Source organism: Acyrthosiphon pisum, chromosome A1 (genome assembly GCF_005508785.2).
Source record: "Acyrthosiphon pisum isolate AL4f chromosome A1, pea_aphid_22Mar2018_4r6ur, whole genome shotgun sequence".
NCBI lineage: Eukaryota > Metazoa > Arthropoda > Insecta > Hemiptera > Aphididae > Acyrthosiphon > Acyrthosiphon pisum.
The window spans coordinates 98,524,603-98,550,169 of record NC_042494.1 but is presented as its reverse complement, the minus strand read 5'-3'; the positions used below and the strand labels follow the sequence as shown (position 1 = coordinate 98,550,169).

At 27.2% G+C, this 25,567-nt stretch overlaps 2 protein-coding genes across 4 annotated transcripts in view; one reads left to right on the top strand and one right to left on the bottom strand.

Moving 5' to 3' along the window:
• The window catches only part of LOC100167631 (AN1-type zinc finger protein 2B-like), a 5,544-nt gene extending 3,121 nt beyond the window's left edge, over positions 1-2,423 (bottom strand). Inside the window, exons 1-5 of one of the 2 annotated variants that reach the window (XM_008181703.3) lie at positions 2,080-2,423; positions 1,555-1,597; positions 1,292-1,466; positions 1,080-1,234; positions 936-1,011 (exon numbers count right to left, since the gene is read on the bottom strand). In XM_008181703.3, the coding sequence (XP_008179925.1) occupies positions 936-1,011; positions 1,080-1,234; positions 1,292-1,466; positions 1,555-1,597; positions 2,080-2,134 (504 nt within the window). In that variant the 5' untranslated portion in view covers positions 2,135-2,423. 2 annotated transcript variants of the gene reach the window in all.
• A 6,948-nt stretch (positions 2,424-9,371) lies between these two features.
• Positions 9,372-25,567, top strand: part of LOC100165602 — a 50,152-nt gene continuing 33,956 nt past the window's right edge. The window contains exons 1-2 of one of the 2 annotated variants that reach the window (XM_001947396.5): positions 9,372-9,571; positions 17,815-17,904. The gene's annotated coding sequence lies outside the window, so the exon portion shown is untranslated. Of the gene's footprint in view, positions 9,572-9,598; positions 9,735-17,814; positions 17,905-25,567 lie in introns of those variants that run through there. The other variant, XM_008181708.3, reaches the window with a different exon arrangement.

The following is a 25,567-nucleotide window of genomic DNA, read 5'->3' as shown; positions in this document are numbered from 1 at the left end:
CCTCGAAAATTTGCTATGTCGTACGTTTGTAAGACGGAGACATGACATGCGGGTATGACGTCCTCTTTACTTATTGAAAAATTATGGCTAGTTTAATATTATATTTCGATAACGATGATCGGACGATAACGCCATAACGGCCGCGGCGTGCCGACGGTGTAGCGCGTTGCCTGAAAATATTTTGAATGTTATATTTATTTTTAGATTTAATATAAATATTAACCACAATAATAGCAAAAATAAACATGCTGAATGTAGATAATATTATATAATAATATTACAACCGTCGTGGCCGACGATTCGAGGTTTAAAAAAGCGTCGTACTGTCTGTCTTACACAATTATTATTTTATGGAAACATTTTTTTACAACTAAATACGGGCTGAGGGGGTGGCGCGCGCCCCCTTCGCCACCCCCCTGGATCTGCCACTGGGTCTTGCATAATATAAAATATTTTTCGGTAAAATCTATGAACTATATTTTTTAAAGAAAACCGCAATGCAATCAAATTTATCATAGGGATACATATTAAAAAAAAAATAGGTGGATATATTTACTTTTTGGTTATTGATCTTTGTACATTAAGTTGTATAATTGATACTACAGTGGACACCCTTTATAAGACGATATAAGGTTCAGTTGCTCATTAGGCACAAAATTGTATGGAACAGCATGGATGTATCCAAACACATTATAAAAAATTCAGCTATAAGACTCACCACTACGGTTGACTCAAATCATTTAAAAAAAAAAATAGTGAAAAATCTTTTATGATTAACATTTAGAAATAAATTGGTTTTGAAAAGATACATATTAGTGTTGGTCATTTTTGGTTTCGATTTGGTTATAAGACCCACTTTGTGCTGATCCCAAAGTGAATCTTATAAGCGGCGTCCACTGTATTACTAAATATTAAATAATATTATTTCAAATTACCATATTTCCCTGTATTGCAGTTGCAGTAAAAGCTTTTTTTATAATTCCATTGGTTCCAAATATATTTTTAACATCCCTACAAGAAATTAAAAATAAGAATTATATTTTTATTCATTTTTGGCATGAAATTAAATATCTACTTACGTCACTTTTCTTTGAACAGATTTTGCACTACCTGTGCAACTATGATCCAAAGGATGACGATGTTTAAAACAGTGGTTTTGACGGCACTCACTACACACCAAAGGTACAGCTTCCTTGCCTCGACATTTTGTTACCATGCATCTATTTGTGAACACCTATAAAAACAATCATTTGTACATAATAAATTAATCTTAACATTTTTAAATAAATACCTTTCTACCCTCAGTAAACCGACACTCATTGTCAATGTGTTGCCCAACAGTAAAATCTGGTTCTTGTCCCCGTGGTATTGGTACTGGTTTGTTGCACAAAGGACACATGGGAACTTGTACATTTTTCTTATATGCAGATTGACATTCATGACTGCTGTAGCTCATGTGATCAGAACTGCGACATCAGAGATGAATCATCTTATATAGTTATACATGGATAAAAAAAATATATATAAACAAAATATTTCCAGAGTATAACTTACCAAAATATACCTGAACAGGCATCGCATTTAACTGGCAGGAAATCTAAATTAATACAATGTATATACAATTATAAAATGCCTATGTCGGGCTAGGTATATTAAGTTTCAAATCTAAAGTTCTATTGATAAGAATATTTTAAATACCTAGATATTTGTTATATTTATTTTGAATAAAAAAAATGTATAATATATAGTATATACACATAAATATTTTCAAAAAAATAACAATGTGATGATTAAGTATAGTTAATTGATTTTCGTTTTTGACTGACACTCGGCAGCAAAATTGAACCATGTACCATTGTAATACCTAATCAATTTCATGAACTTCTGGCCGAATAATGATGGTGTGTTCTACATTCTATAAGTGAAGGATTAGCTTCAGCTTAACAAATATCGACGGTAAAACTAAGCAAAGAAGTGAAACCAAAATTAAGACCTATATTCTGCATTCTGGTCAAACCAGGGTCCAGGATTCAGATGTTTACCATCCCAAAGAATTCCAAAAGGTTATTCGTGACTTACCTAAACGTTTGCACGTCTCTTTGCTGCAGTTCTGTCCCAAGTTTGGAAATTCCATGACGGCACAGTTGGAAAAGTCACAGATGTAAAATAAAGAAACTCGTAGAACGAGGAACTTCGAACCAGACTTCCGCGTTGCTACTTGCTACAATAAATCTGTACGACTGTACAGCGATATTGTGCGCTTTGTGTATCAACTGAAAATTCCCACGTTCCCAGTTCTCACGACTATTGACCACCTACGGAAGGAGACTACCGAGTACCGACTGGAGAGTGGAGAGAACAATTTACGCCAATACGCGCAATTCGCACAATCTCAGCGTACAGTCATTATCATCAATGTGCTGAATCACGACATTATCAGTCGTTCAGCCCGCGCTGGCGTTAACTATGACGTCATGTTATTCCGTTAACGCATGAAGATTATAGAATATTCTAGTCTTCATGCGTTAACGTATAAGATTCATGTTATCACGGTTCTCATGACGACAGCAATAACAACAATGACAAAAAAAAAAACATTAAAAACAACATACGTGTTAAAAATTATGGAAAAGAAATGGCCTTGCTAATGAAAATAATATCTCCAGTTTAAAAATGTTTTTAATTTTTACTCTGTTTTTATAATAATATATTATTTTTATTTATTAATTATAAAATTTAAATTTAAATGTATAAGGTAAAATATGATATAGATATATAGGTAATAACTAATATTACTATACATAAGAATTTAGACTTTGGAGTGTTTTTCCTGTACAGGGTGATTCTGACTGATTCCCCGAGCATAATCATCCCCATTTTTTCTTTTAATAATGAATTAATTTGTTCAAATTCTGATTTTTGGAATTTTTAAATATAGACCATATTTAAAAATTATTGAGTTTTATCTACAAGCTGGGTTAGGGTGTCGAATCGCGGACGTTTCGTCCCCGTCTATTAAGGTAGGACATTTGGCCCCCAGCAATTAATATTATCGTCTTTGTCGCTGAATAACGCAAACAAAATTGGTAATTTCACATGATAGGAAATTCCCAAAAATAATATTTCGAAAAAAATTATTAGTTTTATTAAATCAAATTTATATGTTGTGGCCATCTCTACATATTAAAATAAATTATATTGAAATTGTTATTTTTTTAAAAATAATTGAAATTTTTAATAAAAAAAGGCCATTTAAATGTAGTGATTTAAAATACCGAAATCAAACGGTAAATAACATTGCATAACTCCCGGGGGCCAAATGTCTTATCTTAATAATAGACGGGGATGAAACGTCGGTGGACTCGCTTTTTTGACGTGGACGAAACGGCTGGACCGAAACGTTCTTTTACCGGGCGTGTTTCATGTGTGCTGTGACGATACAAACTTCTATTATTTTCAAATTTCAATTTACCACTTGGCATTTTTTACTGCAAATTATTTAGGAGCAGTGCTCGAATTGGGAAAAATTAAGTAGAGGAGCTCAATCTAACGATTTAAAAACTGCATTCTAAGGGCACATTTACTCAACACAGGCTGATATTATAACAAAATAATTTTGACATGAAAAATAGTAAAATTTGTTATATAATTGACATCAATTGAAATCCACATTTTAATAAAAATTATTTCAGACATAAGTTTGTACCGTCCCCCTATCTAAGTAAAAAAATATAGTAGGAGTACGCAAAAAAAAATTAAAAATAGTAAGGGAGCTCCGTCCCCTTTTGCACCCCCCCTCCCAATTCAAGCACTGTTTAGAAGATAATTTTTTTGAACATTTTGAATTTTAATACAGGTACATAATTCAAATTTTGTAAAAGTAGTTTCTCAGTTATTAAAATGATAGAACTGAAATTAATGATAAAAGCAAAAAATGTTGAAATAAAAGCACTGAGTCCTTCTGGTAGAAATTTCGTTAACAGGATAAAAAAATAAACATTATTGTAAAACCACTAGTTTCCACTAGTTTCGTTACTCCGCTCAGAATCTAAAATACTAAAACATAACTTTTTTTCAGAAACGTTGTTTACATCATAATATCAATATGTAAAAAAAATATTTTCAAAAAAGTTTAAACTTTTCGAAATAATTATTCACCCTGTGTGTATACATTTGTGATTACCTATATTTATTATTTTATGACTTATTGTTATATGCACATATCCATTAATAATATTGTATATTCTGAGTGGAGTGGTATAATATATAGATACCTATGTAGCCATGTAGTTATTGATTTTACAATGATGTGTGTTTTTTTTCGAGGGGGGGGGGTCAGTCATTTCCTTTTAGAACAGTAGGTACATATTATAATTCTCCATTCCTTAACTTTAAGTAATCTCAACAAAGTAATTTTCTTAATGATTGGGGATAAAAATAGGGGAATACTGGAATTTTTATACAAAATCAATTTTTGACGAAATGGATTTTGTTATTTTGTTGTAATTATAAAACAATTAATATTAGTCATTAGATAATTGAAATTTTCACCAAATTTTTATATTAGAATTTTCTATACATGGTATGATTTTCAAAATAACTTGACTTTTTCGAGCCAATTATATCTGAACATTTGAAATTTCCAATATTATTTTTTTTTCTATAAATCTTGATAAAAAATGAATGTAAAATCACAGAAATATATTGATAAGCACATTTTTTTTTATGTAGACATTTGAAGGTTAAATTTTGGCGGAAATAGATAGTTCAAATGTTAAATGAAGAATAACGATTTCTTATCAAACGATTTTCTTATATTGTTGCCATTCAACAATTAATAACAGCTAGTAGATAGGTAGGCAAGCCCGGATTAAGGATCAATTGGCCCCCGGGACACCATACACTTAGTGGGCCCCCTTTCAACTTTATTTTAAAATAATTGTATCATTACGATTTTATATTATTGTATAATTTTTTACTATACAAAAAATATAGTATATACAGGGGTGTATCTTATGTAATTGCAGACGGGGTTTTTTTTAACAATTATCTATGGATCGATATTCGATGATATGGAATTTCGTTAAAACAAAAAAAGACTTGTTTCTTTATTTTTGACAGTTAATTTTTTTATAACATTTTTAAATATGCGTGTTGTACCAATAATAAAATTGACTTTATTTTTTCAAATGGTAACCACTATATTTTTTGATGGATTCTGGCAAAGCTTTTTTTCTGAACATTTTGACAGCCAAATCATCAATTTTGGTTCGCTAGGTTATTAACTATGGTTCTCTAAAGTTTAGTATAATATATGCATTGATATTTTTAACTGAAATACCTAATTTACAAGAGCTCAATATTTTTTTCTTATGACTACCTTTTTATATAGCTATATAGTTAAATCGGTAATCTAAAATGGTCAAAAAAAAAAAAAATTTTGGCCAACATAGTTCATTATTTATAGTAATTTTTCGTGATATAAAATTGAGAACAATTTTATTTTATAATTATTAATAATAATTTACCTACCTATCTATAATATTTTTTAGATTCTGAACGAAGTGATGAATGTATTGATTTTACAATGATGTGTGTTTTTTTTTTTTTTTTTTTTTTTTTTTTTGTGTCTGACGACAACTTTTGGAGCAGTAAAAATGCTTCGATTTTCAAAAGTTGTACTTTTTCTGAAAGGAAAGTGAATCTAGTTGGTACTTTGGGGGGTCAAAAGTGAAAATTTCCCAATACTTTTCAAAAGCGGCAGGAAAAACCTTAAAAAAATAACGGAAAAACGCGAATTTTTACGCAAAACCAATTTTTGACAAAAACGAAAACTTAATTTTACTGTAACTCAAAAAATAATTATTGTAAGCACTTGAAATTTGCAACAAATGTTTATATTAGCGTTGTCTATACAGGGTTAAATTTTCAAAGTGTTTCGACTTTTTTTGAGCTATTTATAGACAAATGAAATTTTCAATTTTTCTAAGTATTTTTTTTTAAAATAACGATAAAAAATTTTTGGTTGGATAGAAAACTTTGAAAATTTAATACAAGGTTTCTTATAAGTTGTTCTCACAGTGATAAAAAAAAATCCAAAATCGTTAGTCACAATTTTTTTTTATAAGTGCTTAAAGTTTAAATTTATACGAAATATGTCAAAATTGCGAAAATTTGCAAGTAATTTAGTGGTTGAAAAATCGTAAAATTTTTTTCTTTTATAACTAAGCTTTTAAAATTTGGTACAAGGTTCTCCATAAGTTTTTCTTTAAATATCTGTAAAAAAAACTCAACCGGACTAAGACAAAAAATTTTTAGGAGTGTTTGAAATTTAAATTTTTACAAAACCGCATTAAATAACGGTTTAGCCTCAAACGATTTTTGATATTTGTTATTATTCAAAAAGTATGAGTCGTAGACACTTGAAAATTTTACCAGTTGTTTAAATTGACATTTTCTTTATATAGTTTTATTTTCAAAATATTTCACTAATTTTTAATCTATTTTTTAGGCAATTGAAATAATCGATTTTTTTTGATTTTTTTTTTATAAATGTTGATAAAAAAAAATTAGCTGGGACAAAATACTTGAAAATTTAATAGAAGGGTCCACATATGTTGTTCTAACTCCCATTCAAAAATTATAAAAATACATAGGCACAATTTTTTTTTATAAGCATTTAAAGTTCAAATTTTGACTAAATACGTAAAAATTACGGCAATGTTCAAATAATCTTAAACAGAAATTCATAAAAGTTTTTCTTTTTAATTCTAAGATTTGGAAATTTAATACAAGGCTCCTAACATATTTTTACAATAGCAGTTGCAAAATAAAAGGAATACATTGTCACAATTTTTATTTATAAGCATTTAAAGTTCAAATTTTGACAACATATTATGTAAAAATCACGAAAATTCGTAAATTATTTTATGCTAGAAATTCATAAAAAATTTTCCTTTTATATCTAAGATTTCAAAATTTAATACAAGGCTCATAATATATTTTTACAATAGCAATTGAAAAATAAAAGAAATATATAGTCACGATTTTTTTTTTATAAGCATTTAAAGTTCAAATTTTGACTAAATACGTAAAAATTACGGCAATGTTCAAATTATCTTAGACAGAAATTCATAAAAGTTTTTCTTTTTAATTCTAAGATTTGGAAATTTAATACAAGGCTCCTAACATATTTTTACAATAGCAGTTGCAAAATAAAAGGAATACATTGTCACAATTTTTATTTATAAGCATTTAAAGTTCAAATTTATACGAAATATGTCAAAATTGCGAAAATTTGCAAGTAATTTAGTGGTTGAAAAATCGTAAAAATTTTTTCTTTTATAACTAAGTTTTTAAAATTTGGTACAAGGTTCTCCATAAGTTTTTCTTTAAAAATAATATATCCTAGACTGACAAATCATCTCCGTTCAGAATCGTTTTTCGTATACAATGATATAATATCATTGGATTCAAATTTAATTCCATCCATTACAGTAACCCACTTGTAACCTACTGTACAGCAGAGCGACATCCACGACTTACCCGCCTTTTTTTTTTTATAAACTATTGGACGTGTTAAAAAATATATATTGGGGATAGAGACGGGCCCTCAAAATCAATGGGCCCTGGTCCCATGCTCCCCTTGGTCCCCCTTAATCCGGGCTTGTAGGTAGGTACTTGTCAGTTATCATTTTCACAAAATGTTCAAATTTTAACTATATCATAGATATTTTAAATTTTTAACGATTAATAACGATTTTAGTTACCTATTTTGTTTTAATTCAAAAATATTATTGTTGGGGCCTAGAAACCATTATGTATATTTTTATATTTTGCTATATACTGCAATGACATTTTAAAAATATTTAGATTAATTTAAACTATTGCCTATTTTTAGTTATTTATACCAGTATATCACGAACCTATATTTATACTGTTCATACCGATTTACTGTACCTATAGACTCAAAAAATAATAACAATAATATATCGATAAGCAATACTGCTGTAGTATAGGAATACCTATACTATTATAATAATTAATAATAAAATAAATGTAAATTTTCGGCAAAAATTAATTACTGTATTATTGATAGTAAAATAATTTAGCGTAATAATTAATGGCAAATAGATATACAAATATATAATAAAATATACCTACTAACTACTACTACTTAGTAGTTAGTACCTACTACTAATAGTTAGAAGGTTATATCGGCTGACGCCTGACGGACATGGCCTTTGCTGACTTTTTTCGTAGAGTATGCCGCTATTTTTAAACATACCTAGTTATTAATACAAAAAATAACTCCCCAAAAACTCAGGTACAAATAACTTGCCATGCAATGCAAAAAGAAATTAACATGCATTTTATTTATCTTATTTATTAGTTTTAGATATTTTAATTTGAAAAGTTTGTCCTGTGATTTCATTCCAATAAAGTACCAGTATAGAAACCTACAGACATTTGATCATAATATATTATATAATAATAGGTATAATATAATGACAAAAATTATAATCTAATTAATCGAAATTCTTTTATTTATGATAGTTTTAGGTAGTATGAAAATAAGAAATACCATAGGGACAATGAGTGTTCTGGTGACAAAACCCGCTGTTCCCACGAAAATGGTGGATTTTAATTTCAACTAGGTATATTATCATGAGTTGGCAATCTATTTTATTATTTATAGGTACCTTTGGTGATTATGAAAATAATATAATTATGAAATCAAATTAATAATTTATTTCGTCTCAACTCTCAATATTTTATTATAAGAAAATAATATAAAAAAACAATCAAAATATTTCAAATCTTGAACTAAGATACTATGAACTATCTTAGTTAATGATTCTAATTTTTAATCAAAACATTTCCAAGTAAAAACTATATGTAAGTGCCCCCTGTAAGTACTTCCATGCCTTTAAGGGACATTATTTATTTTGTTTGTGAATTAGTTATACATATTTTGAAATATCATTGAATTATTACACATCCAAAAAATTGTTGTTATTATTTTTTACTGCTACATTTTAAATATCTAAGTATACCAATATTTGATTAATATATAATAATATAGCGTACAATCAAGACAGTATCAACTTCCAAGCTGACTCGTCATAAATCAGATTCTGTATGACTGTATAATATTAAAATTAATGAATGTATAATAATATTAGTAGGCATGAGGTACGTAAAATAATTTTGGTTTGCGGTAAGTAACTATTATTGTAATCGACAACGATAACGGCGCACCAATTTAAATCTTTTGCCAGTTGGCAGTACTGCGGTGACCGACCGGTTGCGAGTGCCGTGCATCCGTGCCCCGTGGGCCGTTCTACGACGGTCTCCCCCGACGACATCGCTTCGGCGGCGCGGCGCGGGCAGCGGCACGATTCACTCCCGGCACTCGGCAGTTGTTTTTCAACGTTTTTCGTTGACCGACTGTGTTTGGTAGTCGAGCGGTTAGTAGCGACGAGTGCGATCTTAATATACTTTTCGTCGAGTGCATAGTTTTCCGGTCGCGTTTCAAGTTTTTAAAAGCTGCAGCCCCGACGCGAAATCCGTGAATTCGACAATATTTACGTATTTTATATAATATTATGCGTTTATTATATATAACATAATATGGTATAATGTGAATATCGATTAGATACATATTTTGGTACATTAGTGTAAATGTTTCATTAATATTCGAAACCGAATGTTGTAAAATATAATAATTTATAGTAGGTACCATCAATATTCAATACGTATATCTATATGTAACTTAGTTTTAACTTATACGATGCTGAAATCGATATATATTTTTTTATGTATAAATATATAATATATAGTTAGATATAACTTATATGAAGAAACATTGAGTGATAGTTTTGTGCGTTTTGGGAGTAGATTAGTAGATAGGTACCTAAAATAATATAATGAATCGTAGAATTTTAAGTTCAAGGAATATAATTATTGATTAATGATTATACTATGATGAGTGGACATTATAGCTTTTTTTTAAACAATATTATTACGATTCAACCACATGGGCGTAGCTTGATATAATTATCTGGGGGGCTATATAGGACTAGAAAATTATAAAAAAATTTAAAACTATAATTTCGGATAAAATATAAAAAATGAAAGTAAACACCATGAGGCGGTTACAAAAGTTTCTGTGGGGGCTGTAGCTTCCATAGCCTCCATGCATACTACGCTCGTCATTATATTTTAACGGCGAGTAAAGATTTTAAATGACACATATTTGTAGGTAGTGAGTGTTTAGTCATAGTCATTACATTTTAAAATTTACCTATCTGAAGAATAAAATGTAAAATAGATTTAATAAGGATACGACAATATGACATTGTTAGAGCAAAGAGCATCGATATTGGAAAAATTGGTACAAATAGAAGAACAAGGCATTTAATTGAGTAGGTACTTATATTGAAAAAGAGAGATTAAGACAAATAGATAGGTATGGTAAGTGACAGAAATTACAAGATTCACCACTACACCACCACGACAGTTGATGAGAGTAAATTTAATGAGGAAATACCTATAGGTATCACAGGAACTGTGATTGAATCTAACTTTAACGTGTGATTCGGTAGCTGCATTGGTTTTATTTAATATATTTCTCAAACGGCGAATTAACTGATAAGCTTTAACAGGATGCTTACATTGGTGCAAACTCATTTTCTGTAAGGGTTATCAAAAGTTTGTACTATTTACCCACTACCCATGAAGTATCCGAAAAATTAAAAATAAAATAAAATATTTCAATACATTTTGTTGCATTAATAATGTTTTTAATAGTTATTACTTATTAGTTCATCAAATAATGAAATAATTTACCAGTAAATTTACTAGTCACCCATATGACCAACATTTTGATAGGGGTGTCGACTGGAATCACTATATCCCTTCGTGGGCACCACTGGTGCTTTATAATATAAAGTTTAGATAATTTACGTGTGATTTTTGTCATTTTTCTGTCTCTCTCTCCGTCCAGGTATTATCTAAGAAATTATTATAGATCTTTCAAAATAATGATACGATACGAGTATACTAATATATACGTAAGTGTTTTTATATGCACTTATTATTTGGTTTTGATCGATTTGTTAATGATCTAATTAATAAAAAGTTCTCAAAATGATGACTATGAATAGGTACTATGGATTAATTTGTTCTCAACAATTATAATATATCATATATCATTTTAACTTTCAAGTCAGAGTTGTAGATGTAAGTATAAATATAAAATGTATAACATATCAACTAATATGTTTTTCTTATTTCTCGTTTAAGAGTCTAAACTGATATTTATGTATAATAATATAATATTATGTAATGCGTTAGTTCTTTAGCTGATGGGTAGCCGGCAGCCAAACAGGTTTTTTCGGTAAATATTACGTATGTAACAATAAAATAAAAATGAAAAAATGCATGTGTGAGAATATGGCAATGAACTTGCCGAAAACAATCAACATTATAAATTAATGCATATTGTTATTGATTTGAGATTTTATATCACAGAATTTTGATATTTATCTAGAAATAAACCTGGGAATTAAACTATACTTACGAAAAAAGTTTAAAAATTTAAACAATTAAGTTATTATTTGGTATTAATTTTGTTCAAAATAATAGTGTAAAACAATTAAGTATTAAATGTAAACAATTTTTATTCATTGTTTATTTGAGTTTCTATTTCCATAGAAACATGTAAATGTCCAGGTGTTATATTATAAAAGGGGTTAATGGGCTACTATTACTTACTTATACCCGTAGACCGTAGTAGAAAATTAAATATAAATTAAGGGATTACAGAAATGCGTGTTTTATATTTTTTTATTAAATACATTTCATTTAGTTTATAAATAGTGCTAAATAATATAACATTAACTTTGTTGTATAACAAGTGCCATAGACTATAATAGGTATTATAGGAAATTATTTTTTCACATCGTAGTCTTGGGTTCTACAATTTGTTTGCAGCCAAATGTTTTGAATTAGGTATAAATTACAATTTCAGATTTCTAAAAATTGTTGTTGAAGGCTTGAAGCACGTATCTGAACCTCCCCTATTTATATTACATTTAATTATATTTTACATTAATATAATCAAGCATTGGAATTAAAATAATTTAATTTCAACTTAAATTGGTCAATATCTCAATATCATTAAATTATTTTAAATTTACCTTTGTTAAAGTATTTAGTAGATATGAGATTTTATAATTTGTATTTAGTCCAACATTTATTTCTTTCTGTCTCACTGTTTGAGGTAATTGAAAGCAGTGATTTGAGGTCTTTGTCCGTTAACACTTAGCATGGAATTTTAATGTTTTTAATATGGTTGAGTATAATACTAATTTCCATTATATTTATACATTTGAATTTAATCTATAAATCTACAATTTTAGATGTTATAGTATAATAGTCTATTGATTTCTTTAAATTTAAAATAATAAACATTTAAAAACCTCAATTTGTTAAATAATTAATTTCCATAATTTTAAAATGTATGATATTTAAGAGGATTAAAGGCGTTGATTATAGTTTATAAGTCTATGCGCGAAAATTGGTATAGTGTGTCTATAGTCTATGGTATACGGAAAAAAAAACAAAAAAAAACCCAAAATGATAATATAATCAATATTTTTGCGATTTATATTTTTCCTTTATTCTATTACTGTTACTTAATAATAATGATAATATTTGTATTGTTGTTATTAAATAACAAGCCGAATATGTGCAGTTCGTTGCTCGTTAAATGTACAAACTCTATATGACTAAAACTTTGTTCAGTTCGTTATTTAATATTAGGTGTATGGTGTTTTAAATTAATCTTAACTTTACCGTTGCTCGGAATAAAAATTCTGATTCGCAGCAGTACATTACCAGGTAGGCAATTTACCTGCGGTAGATCGCGAACCCTTAGTTTGTACGTAAGTGTATGATTAACTCTAAGTACCAAAGTTATATCAAGTTTGTCGTATTCTACCTATGGTGGATTAATATAATCAATTAATACAAAATTCTAACTTAACCTGTTGCGTCACTGTTGTATTGTTGACATCCAGATTTCCTACTTTTCTTGAGGATTTTCCTAAAATTTTGTTTCATAGTAACCTTCTCCGTGATAAACTATTTCGTTAAAAAAAATCAAGAAGATCTGATAAGTAGTTCCAGAGTTGACCCTGTACAAAGATTTTCATTTCACATTTATATAGTTAGAAGATATATAATAATATATTGACAAAAAATAATAATACAAATCAACAAAGGTGCCCGTAACCAGTAGCAAGCAATATACAATACACTATTTTTATTTTAATCCGCAACTTAACTTGTTTTTGGCCATGTCACCAGGTGTACACTTAAGAGGCCATAACTCCGGAACCACTTATCGCACAGCGTAAAAACTTCACAGAAACCATCTATATATGAATCTTAATATTCTCTGAAATTTTTATCAAAATCGGTTTGGTGGATCTTGAGTTATAAAATGTATTCAAAATGTACGCTTATTTTTATATATACCTCCTATAAATATTTAAAAATATATATATATAATTTTTATTATAGTAAATAATATAATATATAATAAATTAGTCATTGGATAAGATAAATATATAATTAATTGTATAATGTTTGAATGTATATAATTTAACTGGTAATTATATATAATTTATGTATAATTTTTATAATATTGATAACACGCAGCGTATATATTGTATATTATATTTTGTGATTATGCTATTTCTCTGATTATATTATCACTTGGGTTTTTTTTTCGAGGGTTTTTTCTTGGTTTTTTTTCCGGGATTTGTATTTTATATGTAGTCCATTTGTGTAGAATATCTGAATTTTTACATACACTAAGAGACAGGTTAATAATAACAGCTATCAGTAAAAATGCATTGATATGAACTTTAATACATTTAAATGTATAATCAGTTATGTTTTATATAGGTATAGTATAGCATTTTCTATATTGGAAAAAAATGTATGACTTAATATTGTTATTTATAAATACTCGAATTATTAATATTTATAAGCCATGGTAATAATATAGTACAATTAATTTCCAAGGAATTTAATGTTTTAATTAATTAAAATGTTTATCGATTTACATTTAGGTAATTAATTACTATTGATGCGAGGAATATGTACCTACTTCTACTTTTTAGCTTTTTCTAATATTATTTGTATATAAGACTAAACAAATAAAATTAATTATTTTTATGAGTTTAAAAAAAAAAATGTATTATGTGTCCTATTATTACAATAAGCTATTCTTTGGTTTATACCCAACACCTCTGATAGAATTGTTTTTCACAAATAGTATGATTTATATATCATTGCTTTCAAGTTTATAATATTTATATTTATTTATTTATATTTATTATACTATTTTGGTATTTCTTTCGTATTCCAAGTTGAGGTGTTAAGCTAAGTTATAGGAATGTCCGTCACTCAGTGTTCAATTTTATTAGCCCTGTTTTGTGCTTGTTTTATCTTTAAAATTATTTCTATCTCATCACGTTTTGAATCAGAAAAATGTACTTAAATATTCAACTTTTGGGGTGGTTTCTTGTAGAAAATTAAGCCAATCAAAGGTAGAAATAATTAACAGTAATTTTTAAAACAATTGAGAAAATCTAGGAAAAAAATATTTACGTAACTAATGGTGAATATTTGAATATTTTATTTATTTTTATTTATTGATAAATCAGTTTATAACATACATACATTATTTGTATTATATTTTTAATTTCCCATTAATTCCTTACTCCTTATAAGTAAAGCTTGTGGCGAAAGTGGGGAGAAGTGGGGAGTCTATAACAATAATTAATTAATACATTTTAAACACGTATTTAAACCTATTTTAATTTATTTTGCTAAACATAATAATAATAATGACTACAACATAACAAAAACAGTCATACATTTTATAATGAGAAATCAATCAAATGATCGCATTTATATATTTGAATTTATATATATTATCAATTTGTTTAATATCCGAAGGTATTGTTAATTAAATAATTTTATTATTGACATTTTATATTATGTAAGAATTCACCATCAATGTAGTACTTGGTTTGATTGATCTTAAATTACTATTCTCCTTCCTTGTACCTATTATATGTATTATGGAACTCAAATTAACTTTTGTTCATATACACTTTAGTGAATGATAATTTATTATATAATTGTTCTAATGTTAATATTTTTAGTTTAAGAAATAAATCATTTGTGCTATAATACACATTAAGATCAATAATAATTCCCGACAACACTTGGGAATTAAGAATTTACAGGCATCAAAAAGAAACTACGGTAACGAATTATTGTTTGTGCACATAATAATATGTGCTTAATTTCAAAATATTTGTTGTTGTAGGTACCTATATCTATGAAAAATTATTTCGACTTATAGACATTTAAAATTGTTGATATAAATTTGGATATCTAAATACGATATTTCCGCTAAAAATTCTTGTTTTAATTCAAAAAATACTAATTTTGCGACATGAAAATTGTTGACATGATATCTTTTTTTATCTGTGTACACAATGCAATTTTAAAAATATTCAGACTAATTCAAAGTTATATAATTACGAATCGATTCACATTATCATATGGTAGGTACGTTAATATTGAGTTATAACTTATAAGTCACACCCCACTCATAAGTGTTGATTCCATTTTCAAAACGTATATAATATAATGAGGCAAATTTGGGTTCAGCAGAATCAACTGCAGTATTATTATTATTGGAGTAAATTGACCTATCATAAAACAATAAAAAGGGCCTGGTGTGGCTTGGTGTTTGGCCTCAGTCACTATAACGTGTTCTGAGGTCACAATCGGCCGACGTCACTAGATCCCGGATGGGTGACCGCCCGGGTTTTTTAGTGATGAATCCACGCCCCACATACACGTGTTCCATAACCAACCGTAACCCACCTACAAAATGATAATTGCCATAGTTTCTGATGCTTAAGATAAATAAAAAAAAACTATAAAACTTAATAATAATAAAGACTTAATGTATGTCCTATGTTTTTACTTCGGATTTTAAAGATATTAAATTTCTTAAGTGAGTGATGAGCAGTTTTAAATTGTAATATTTTATATTCTATAATAACTTCCTTAAAAATTAAAACATCGTAAAAGACTAACGCACAAATATAATTAATAATGTTCTTAATTTTAAGTTTTATTATAGCTGAATTTACTCTTATATATTAAATAGCTAACAGCACAAAATTGGTTCGGCCAAACGCAAATTTTTATGTTTTACGTTTGTAAGACGGAGACAATACACGCGGCCAAGACCGGCCTCTATATAATATAGTCATAATGTAATACAATATACTTATATACCTATATAATTAGTCTCGTAATTATTAATATAATATAATATGCTATGTATTTGGAAACAATTATTTTAACCTATTGTGCCTATTATTATTTAGTATTTACTAGTAGAAAAATTCGGTATTAATAATCATTATAGCATATATAAATACATTAAAAAATATCCTTAAAAATAGAGGTTGACCCTAGGTCTCTGCTAAGAATCGTTTTTCGAATGCAAGGATTCATTAACTATCATTGAATTTAAATTTAACGCATCCATTACAGTGACCTACTCAATGATGAAGTTTAATCAAAACCTACTAGACAGCAGAGCGATTTTCCCGGTTTTTTTAAAAATATTTATAATTATATTGATTATTATTATTATTATGAATTACAATCGTTTCAAAATATTATATAATATTTTTAACTTCTTAGTTCTTAGTTCTTACTCTTGTAAGACAATAAGAATAATTTATTTAATTATTTTATATTTAAATAAAATTCATAATGTATATCTACTATCTAGGTTTATTAATTTTAAGCAGATTAGGTATAAGTTATAAGTGTATAACTTATAAAAATAGGAAAACATTTAAAATAATGAAATTTTTTTTTCAACAATTAACTTATTATGCTCAACTAATGTTCTTTCGTTTGTTAGCAAAAACAAGTAAAATCATTAAAAATATTAATAAAATGCACCAATCATAATATTAAGATACCTATAATTTATTAATGACTATAATAATTAAAATATATCTTGAAATTTTATTGAATATAAGATGGTAATATTAATACATCTTCATCAATCATACAATGATGGAGATGGTGGTGGATATACGTAAACAGTGACCTTGCCGCGCCCTAAAGCTTTATTGATTTTGTTGTTAGAGCAAAATGAAAGCTGCGCTGCCACCTCCCTCCCAAAGTTATTTATATTTTAATAGGGATGCTTTGCACATGTGATGCTGCTAACCGTTTCTTTTAGTTTATTGGTTGCTATTAAGTATTATATTGATTATTATTATTTTTTTGTTATGGTTAAAACTTAAAAGTAAAATACCTAAATTTTTTTATTTAAACGACTATTTATTAGATATTTAATAAATTAGTAAATACTTACACCTATGTATAACAGTGATCTAATTTTTCAATTAGTTATAAGGACTACGGTCTACGACTAGAAACTGTGACATCACTGCTTAAATATAATGTTAGTACGTGGTTTGGTGCTCTGTAATGAATACCATGGTACATAGTTCTACAAAAATATATAATTATATGTAATATAGACACATAGTTTAAACGAATAAAAAAAAATTAATAAATATTTATTTGTTAGAATATTTTTTATATTTTACTATAACAATTACTTTGTAAATAAAAAAAATTATTTTAATAAATATTCACTAATGATGTATTTATATTTATTTTTAGTTTCATAAGCTCATCAAGAATATAAAACAGTAAAGCAAACGAAAATTCGTTGTTTGCAAAAAAAGACAAGGATCAACACAACTTTAACAGGTAAAACTAAATAGTTACATATAATATATTCACTTAAATATTCGAGTATGTAGGTTATATATCATACAATTTTATGGGGAAAATGTTTACATTTTTAACTACAAATTGTTTACGTTTATCACCTATTTGTAAATGAATTGAATATAAATTGATTATTAGTTAAATATTTTTTAAATATTTACGCTAAGTTGCATAAAAAAGTGATTAATTTAATGGAACACTCTTGGTCCACTAAATCATGTTTAAGGGGCCATTAGGTTACTATTGATTCATTCAATGTGTGGTGATTGTTTATGCAACGTACCTCTTCTTATATTGGTATCTATATAATATGTACTTACCTAGTTAATAGTTATATATTATACTTTTAGTTACTGATTTCATACTTTTTTTAAAACAAGTTGTAATGTAGTACATAATATAGAGTGAGGTTAATAAGATAGTTTATAACTCCCAAGGTTTTCTTTGTAAAATATATTTTTTGAAGGAAACCCTTTTCAATGAAGAATTTGTGTATGTTTCCTAATGACAAAACCCACACATAATGACTTCTTTATATTGAAAAAGACTAAAAAATTGAAAGAAAGAACTTCTCAATTCTTTAGGATGTTGCTTGTATAGTTGTATAGCTTTAATGAGTTTATAATGAGTTCTCTATATAATCGTAAATACATTCTAGCTGATTTTACAAGCATATGTTTATAAAAGGTTAATAATTTATTTTTATGTTGTAAAAATAATAATTTGTTTCTGATGTGTATAAGTCGTCATGTACCTAAGGACTAATGTATAATTATAAAATATATTGGGGGACGGAGTGGCCGAGTGGACTGAGGCGTCGGTTGTGACGAGCACCGACGCCGGTTCAAAACTTCGGCCGCGGGCGGCATTTTTCTTCGGGCAAGTCACGGTGTCCGGAGTGAAGTGCCGCCATCCCCCACCCGGGCATGACAGATACCTACGGGTGCCCACTAAAAAATCTGCCTAACTGTGTAAACGAGTTTAAACTTACAGTACCCTCCCACACAGTTAAAAACCACCCAATGGCCTAAGTTGTCGCGGGTATATTTAATTAATAAAAAAATATATATAATATATATATTGTAATAATTTACAAATTACAATATACATAATAGACAATGATAATAAGGTTTTAAATTATTTTTTTAAAACGAAAATATACTAGTTTATTATTATTTGACAAATTATATAAAAAAAAACGTATACTTATACAGATAAACACTAAGATTTAAAAGTATAACAATTAATATTAAAATGCTTCTAAAAAAAAATAATTTTTTTTTTATTAAATAAGTTGTAAATTGTAATATTATTTGTAAGTGCATTTTACGATTATTGAATTTTTAGCTATAATAATTGGAAGTAGGTTATACAATTTAAAAATACACATTTAACTGTCTATACTTAGGTACATTGATAATAGAATTTAAATAAATTATGTATTAGAGTTTTTAACTAAGTTACTTATATATTTTATAACATAACTAAGATCGCAATAATTATTTTAATATTTTATAATGTATTATTTTAATTAATGATTATTATTTGTTATAATTCATAAAAATAATTCTATACAAATATATAATATTTATGGTATATTCACAAAATTACCATTTGTGTTAGGTAATATTTAAAATGGGCCAAATCTTTTGAAGTGCTAGTACTTACTTAAAAATGGTGCATATTTAGTATTTCATAATACTATATACGTATATCGAAGAATAAAAGTTACTTTAACACTACTTATGCAGTTTTTGTAATTGATAGTAGGTATGTGTTTTTTAATACATTTAATCGTATTTGTTTGTTGAATAATTTAATAAATAATAGGCTTTATATAGATTATGTATGTATACAATATACATTATACATATACTGTGTTTGATGTTTATTCTTGATTATCAAGAAAAAAAATACATTATGTTAATTATTAGTTAGTAATTACAAAATAAATAGGTAGTAAATGAATCATTTTAGATATTATTTATTAGATAACATTAGATAACTGCGTGATGCTTGACCATGACTGTAGTGTTTTGACTATACGAATCCGTATGGTACCTATAGCTTATATATTATATAGTTACTATAGGTATTTACAGCTGTACCAAAAATATACAGCTTGATGGTTCGCCAGACGAATTTGACCGAAACTAATTGTCGGCACATTATTATACATTATTATTGTTGTATGTTATCCAAAAGGTATACACAACGACAACTGTAATAGAATGATGAAATATAATGCTTTTCATATGCACCATTATAACAAATTTGTGCTGATCTTTGTCAGCATCGAGATTTCTATAACACTGCAATAACACCTTCAATGTCCGTGACACGATTCGTGAGAGCACAGCCGAACCATACACGATATATATATTTGTTTGAAAACATGTACATACGACAACGAATAGGGAAAAACAAAGTGCGGAGAGAGAATAAAAACGAGCAGTAATTATCGGCCGTCGGATATATTATAATGTCCCGGTCATTAAAAATCCTAGAACAATGCGCAAAACTGACTGTGTCGTTCCGGTGCATTGGACGTGTTCAAATAATGTAATACACAGCTTCAATGGCAGTGGGAGAGGGAGCCAAACCGGTGAAAGCAGTAATATGAATGAGATTTTCTGTCGATTTTTGAAGTGCTTTTTATGAAAATCAAATGTACCCACCCATAATACTGAATGGTCAACCATATTATTAACTTATATATTATAATTATTACCAATTAATCAGTTATGGATATTGTATTATAATGATACAACAAAAAAACTATAATTTTTTAATTGATTAGCTGTAATTTTCATAATATCCAACATTCTTAACAAAAGTTCAATCACTTCAAATACTCTATTGATATAAATGTATAGTACTATAATTCCATTTTAGTAAATTGCCTACAAATTTAGACGTGATAAAATTTGACTAAACAAGTATTAATGAGGTATTTATTTTATATGTATCATTTAGTATTTTTGTGAGTGGCTTAGATTATAAATAGCCTATACGAATAACCTAACCTATAGGTTGTAATCGTAGTATATTTTAACCTATACGATATATTTGAGCTGAATATATGAAAAAAATGATATATATGATAATTTTGTGTATTAGTATACAGTATATGTGCAACAGTGCACAGTTAGTGAATTAAATAATATTTTTTTTACTAAACTAATTTTTAAATATCCATCTGACGTGATATAATTTAAAATAATAATTAGATCTTTGAACATTGTTTGCAGCTGTTCTCGTATATACATTTCAGATATTGCATTATTATCTATAGCGCGACGAGACCCCGTTATGCTGTAACGGATATATATTATACCGTCGCGATGTACAAAAAAAGGATAAGATATAAAAAATAGTTCCTGTTTTTGTGAATGTTATATTGTTGTTATAGTTTAAATATATTACATCCAATAATTGTTATAGTTGCTTAATTGAGAAATTAGTTTGTCATTAAAAAAATTGTTACGTATGCGAAATTTTCTATATACGTTTTAAAACAAATCGAAATATGGGTCACTGTTTCGCTGTAATCAAACCATTAATTTAGAATGCTATCAGATAATTATCAAAGTTAAGTGAATTTACTAAATTGTATTATAATACTGTTGAGGAGATAAAAGATTATTTAACATTATATATAACTTGTGAGTTTTGATCTGCGATGATTTGGATATTAGGTGATGGAACATTATCTTCCTGTGATTCAACACGAGCTGTTGGAGTTTAGAATAAGTGAATACGAAACAAATCATCAAAATTAGCTTGATTTTTTTTCTTTTAATAGAAATAAAATAGGTACATTCTAAACTAGTGTTTATTAGATATGCACTGTAACAAAGATTGACGTCCTGGTAGGAAAACTTGCGTGTGGTCTTATATATAAAACCATTCCGACTTCGTCTCCCACTTCTGATACCGTATAAACCAACACCACACAGGCTATCCGCGAGTATTCATCATTAAATTAAAATATTGCCGTCACCGTTTCTCTTCTCTTTCTTCCTTTTTATCCATTACATCGAGATAGTGACTTAGAATTCACAACAGAACTATTGTACATTGAAATCTTTTTCGTGTTTATAATTTCCTTTTATCTTTACATTAGCTATATATCAATAGCATTTCAAGTGCATCTGCTCCGAAAAAAATAATTTTCCCATTTCAAATTTAATAAACGAAACGTGCATTCTGCCCTGTATTGATTTGGTCAATTGTAGATTGAGTTTTTTTTAAAGTTTAAGTTAAATAAATATTTTAATTTTCAATGGTGATATAATAAACGTTTTATATTCTAGTCATTTTACTAATTGATTTTTGTGTAAAATTAAAATATCTAAAAAGCATATTTTATGTTGAAATTAAATTTTATTTTTGGATTAATAATTTTAATAAAAATAAACAATCTTTCTTATAAACTTTTTGTTTATTAGTGGTAATGAATAAATGTAAAGATAATCAATCATAAATTATTATTGAATTGATTTCTAATTTATATACGTAGATATCTAAAATTATATTCTGTTTATATTGATAAGAAATCAGACTTAATATAAATAGTTAGAATCTAAACCAAAAGTTAAATTATTGATTGATCGTATAGGATATTTTTGCTATCGATTGTAAGTTACACATATATGTAATATACTAATGTATAGGTATAGATATTCGCTAGTTCTGCATTAGTTCAATTATTTCTATTCAATAAAGCTGGAGGGTATGTTAAAATTGCTTTTGATTTTTTTCAACTTCATAAAATATAAATTATGCTTATGTAGTCATGATTCTATTATATAATGCTCTTGACAATATAGCAGAAATATACCAAACAAAAAATTCTTTTGTCTTTTTACTCTTTCATTTTGGTATAGTTCGGCGAAATGAAACAATCACAAGTCGTGAAATTGTTACATTAACTTATATTATTAGTTTATACAGTGGTTAGTTATATTATATATTTTAGATTAAAATTTTAACTATATTATTACATAAAAAAATTATGATGTAATTGAGAAAGTTATTTGTTTTTAAGTGCATCTATTGTATAAATATCAGAAAATTGATAATTATTTTTAATTTAAGTATTTAAGTGTATTTTAGTTTTTATTATAAGTCATACCACACAACATATTTTGAAATTTAACTGTTTCCTATATAGATATTCAGTAAAAATCCTAATAAATAATATCTTATACATATTTAATAAAAACTGAATTCTATGTAATTAAGATAGCGTATCAAATATCAATAGTATTATTACAACAGCAAATCTACAATTTTTGTTATTTTATTACATTAAATTTGTATTCTTCAGACGTGCCTCGATCGTAGTCACAAATTTACTAGTTAATATGAACTTATCATAATATATTAATAATCAGTGTTACATACTTGCATGTTACAAAGAAACTACAGGATACTTCAACCAATGTCAATTTAAATCCTTTAAGATTTATCACATGATGTATTCATGATTCATTCGATCTATTATTCAATTTTTTTTTCTTTCCAATAATTTCCATGTTTAAAAGTATTTTATATAGCTAAATAAATTATTGTTGGCTTAACTGGGTATCAAGAAATTATGAACATCGTATAATACAATACTAGCTACTTCTTTCTTACAATGTGTTGTTATTTCACCTATTATATTAATATATTTTATTAACAATTTTACAATCAGTAAAATAACTACCTACGCTTCTTTTTTATTGTTACATTTATAAATAATGTGTGATCACATTGATTTTTTAATTAAATTTGTTGTTTATCATACATCTAGAGCGGATCAATAAAATATGATTATATGTATTTTAAAATTATGTTTCGTGTGTCTAACACTTAACGCCACCTTAGGTGCAGTAAAAATCCTTCAATCTTTAACATTGAGGGTTGTTTTTTGTAGTGATTTGGATTTAGTCGGTACATATATTATAATAACTCAAAAATATAAACGAATATTTGCAAATTATTGTATAGTTAAAAATTCATACAATTTTTCATTTTAATCAGTTAAGGTTGAACATTTAACACAAGGTTCCTCATACATTTTTCTTACAGCAATTTGAAAATACTCAAAATACATACTAGGTACTTATATAGATAATTTTTTTTTTATAGACATTTAATGTTTACATGTTAACGAAATATGATATTTAAACAAAATATAACGATTTTTCCTCTAATAATTTTTGTTATTTCGTTGTAATTGGACGACTTTTGGAGGATTTATTGGAACTTTATATTTATTTTTGGAATTTATTCAATTTCTTTTTTCATAATTTTTCCTCTGTACGTTTATTATTATTTTCTATACGAAATTAAGATTTAAAAAGATTTATACTAATTTTAAGCTATTTATATCACAAACCTATTCAAGCCGTTATAGTGTACATCGGCTTATTAACTCTATTAAGTTTATAAATTATAAGTTATAACTTATAACAATAATAGTCATATTATATATTATTATAAATTATAATATTTATTATATAACATATTATGCAATGTTTTTGACAACAATTAGTTCAATCTAGTCTCCGATCAGTTATTTATCATTGAATTCAAATTTAACACATTCACTACAGTTACTCGATAGTGAGGTACACTCGACAACATACAGCAGAGTGCAATCTTTGTTTTTTCTTAGGCTTTTGTAATATAACAAAGTACAATTTTGTGCTTCCAAAATTATAAATTCCACGTGGAAGGTTAGCATATATCGGCATAAAAGATATGACTTACATAGTTAGTTGTATTACACATAATACATACACCAATATAGGTATAAAAAATAGTGTGTACCATATTATTATATTACAAATTAAGTATTCTTCTGTTAAAAACCAAGCTACCTATTTTGGACGAATTAAGCGTACAACAATTGCCTAACTCAAACGCCGTGTTTATTTTTTTAAAGTTACATGACGTGATTTTATCGGATCAATAACGTTATTTTGATACGGTTGATGTTTAATTTCCAGGTTTGTCCGTTATTAGAATAACACAGACGTCAGACATATTATACTTAAATATAATATCTATATTTTACACATATTTATTGTACACGCATATGTGTTTATTTTGTTATCATCGTATCGATAGTTCGAATGATTGCGGCAGATCATTAGCACTCGTCTTAATTAATTATACACGGTACTGGATGCGCATAATGTGCTCGTTAATGGGACGCGTTGTTTTGTATGGAAATAATATCTTTGTTCGCAGTTTGTTCAATCGAAACGTTATGGCATGGCGCACGTAACGGTTCTCAACACGATCAATTTTGACCGTGAACGTTGGTCCATTTGTTATTGTACTCAAAGAACGTAGCTATACATATTATATTGTTATCTATACCGATATCATAAATAGAGCTTTCTTCGCATTCATTTTCACGACCACCAGAGTCTTAGTCAAACAAATTATATTATATGCGCATGCTGGTATAGAATATAGGGATATAGGTATACCTATATGTGGCCATGTTGTATCCTATATATTGAGTTTATGTGTTTGGTGTTTGTAATGTTTGTGTACTGTACAGTGTGTACCTATATAAATAAACAAATATTAGGTAGGTATAAGGTAGTATAATATAAAACACGATTAACGTTCGTACAAA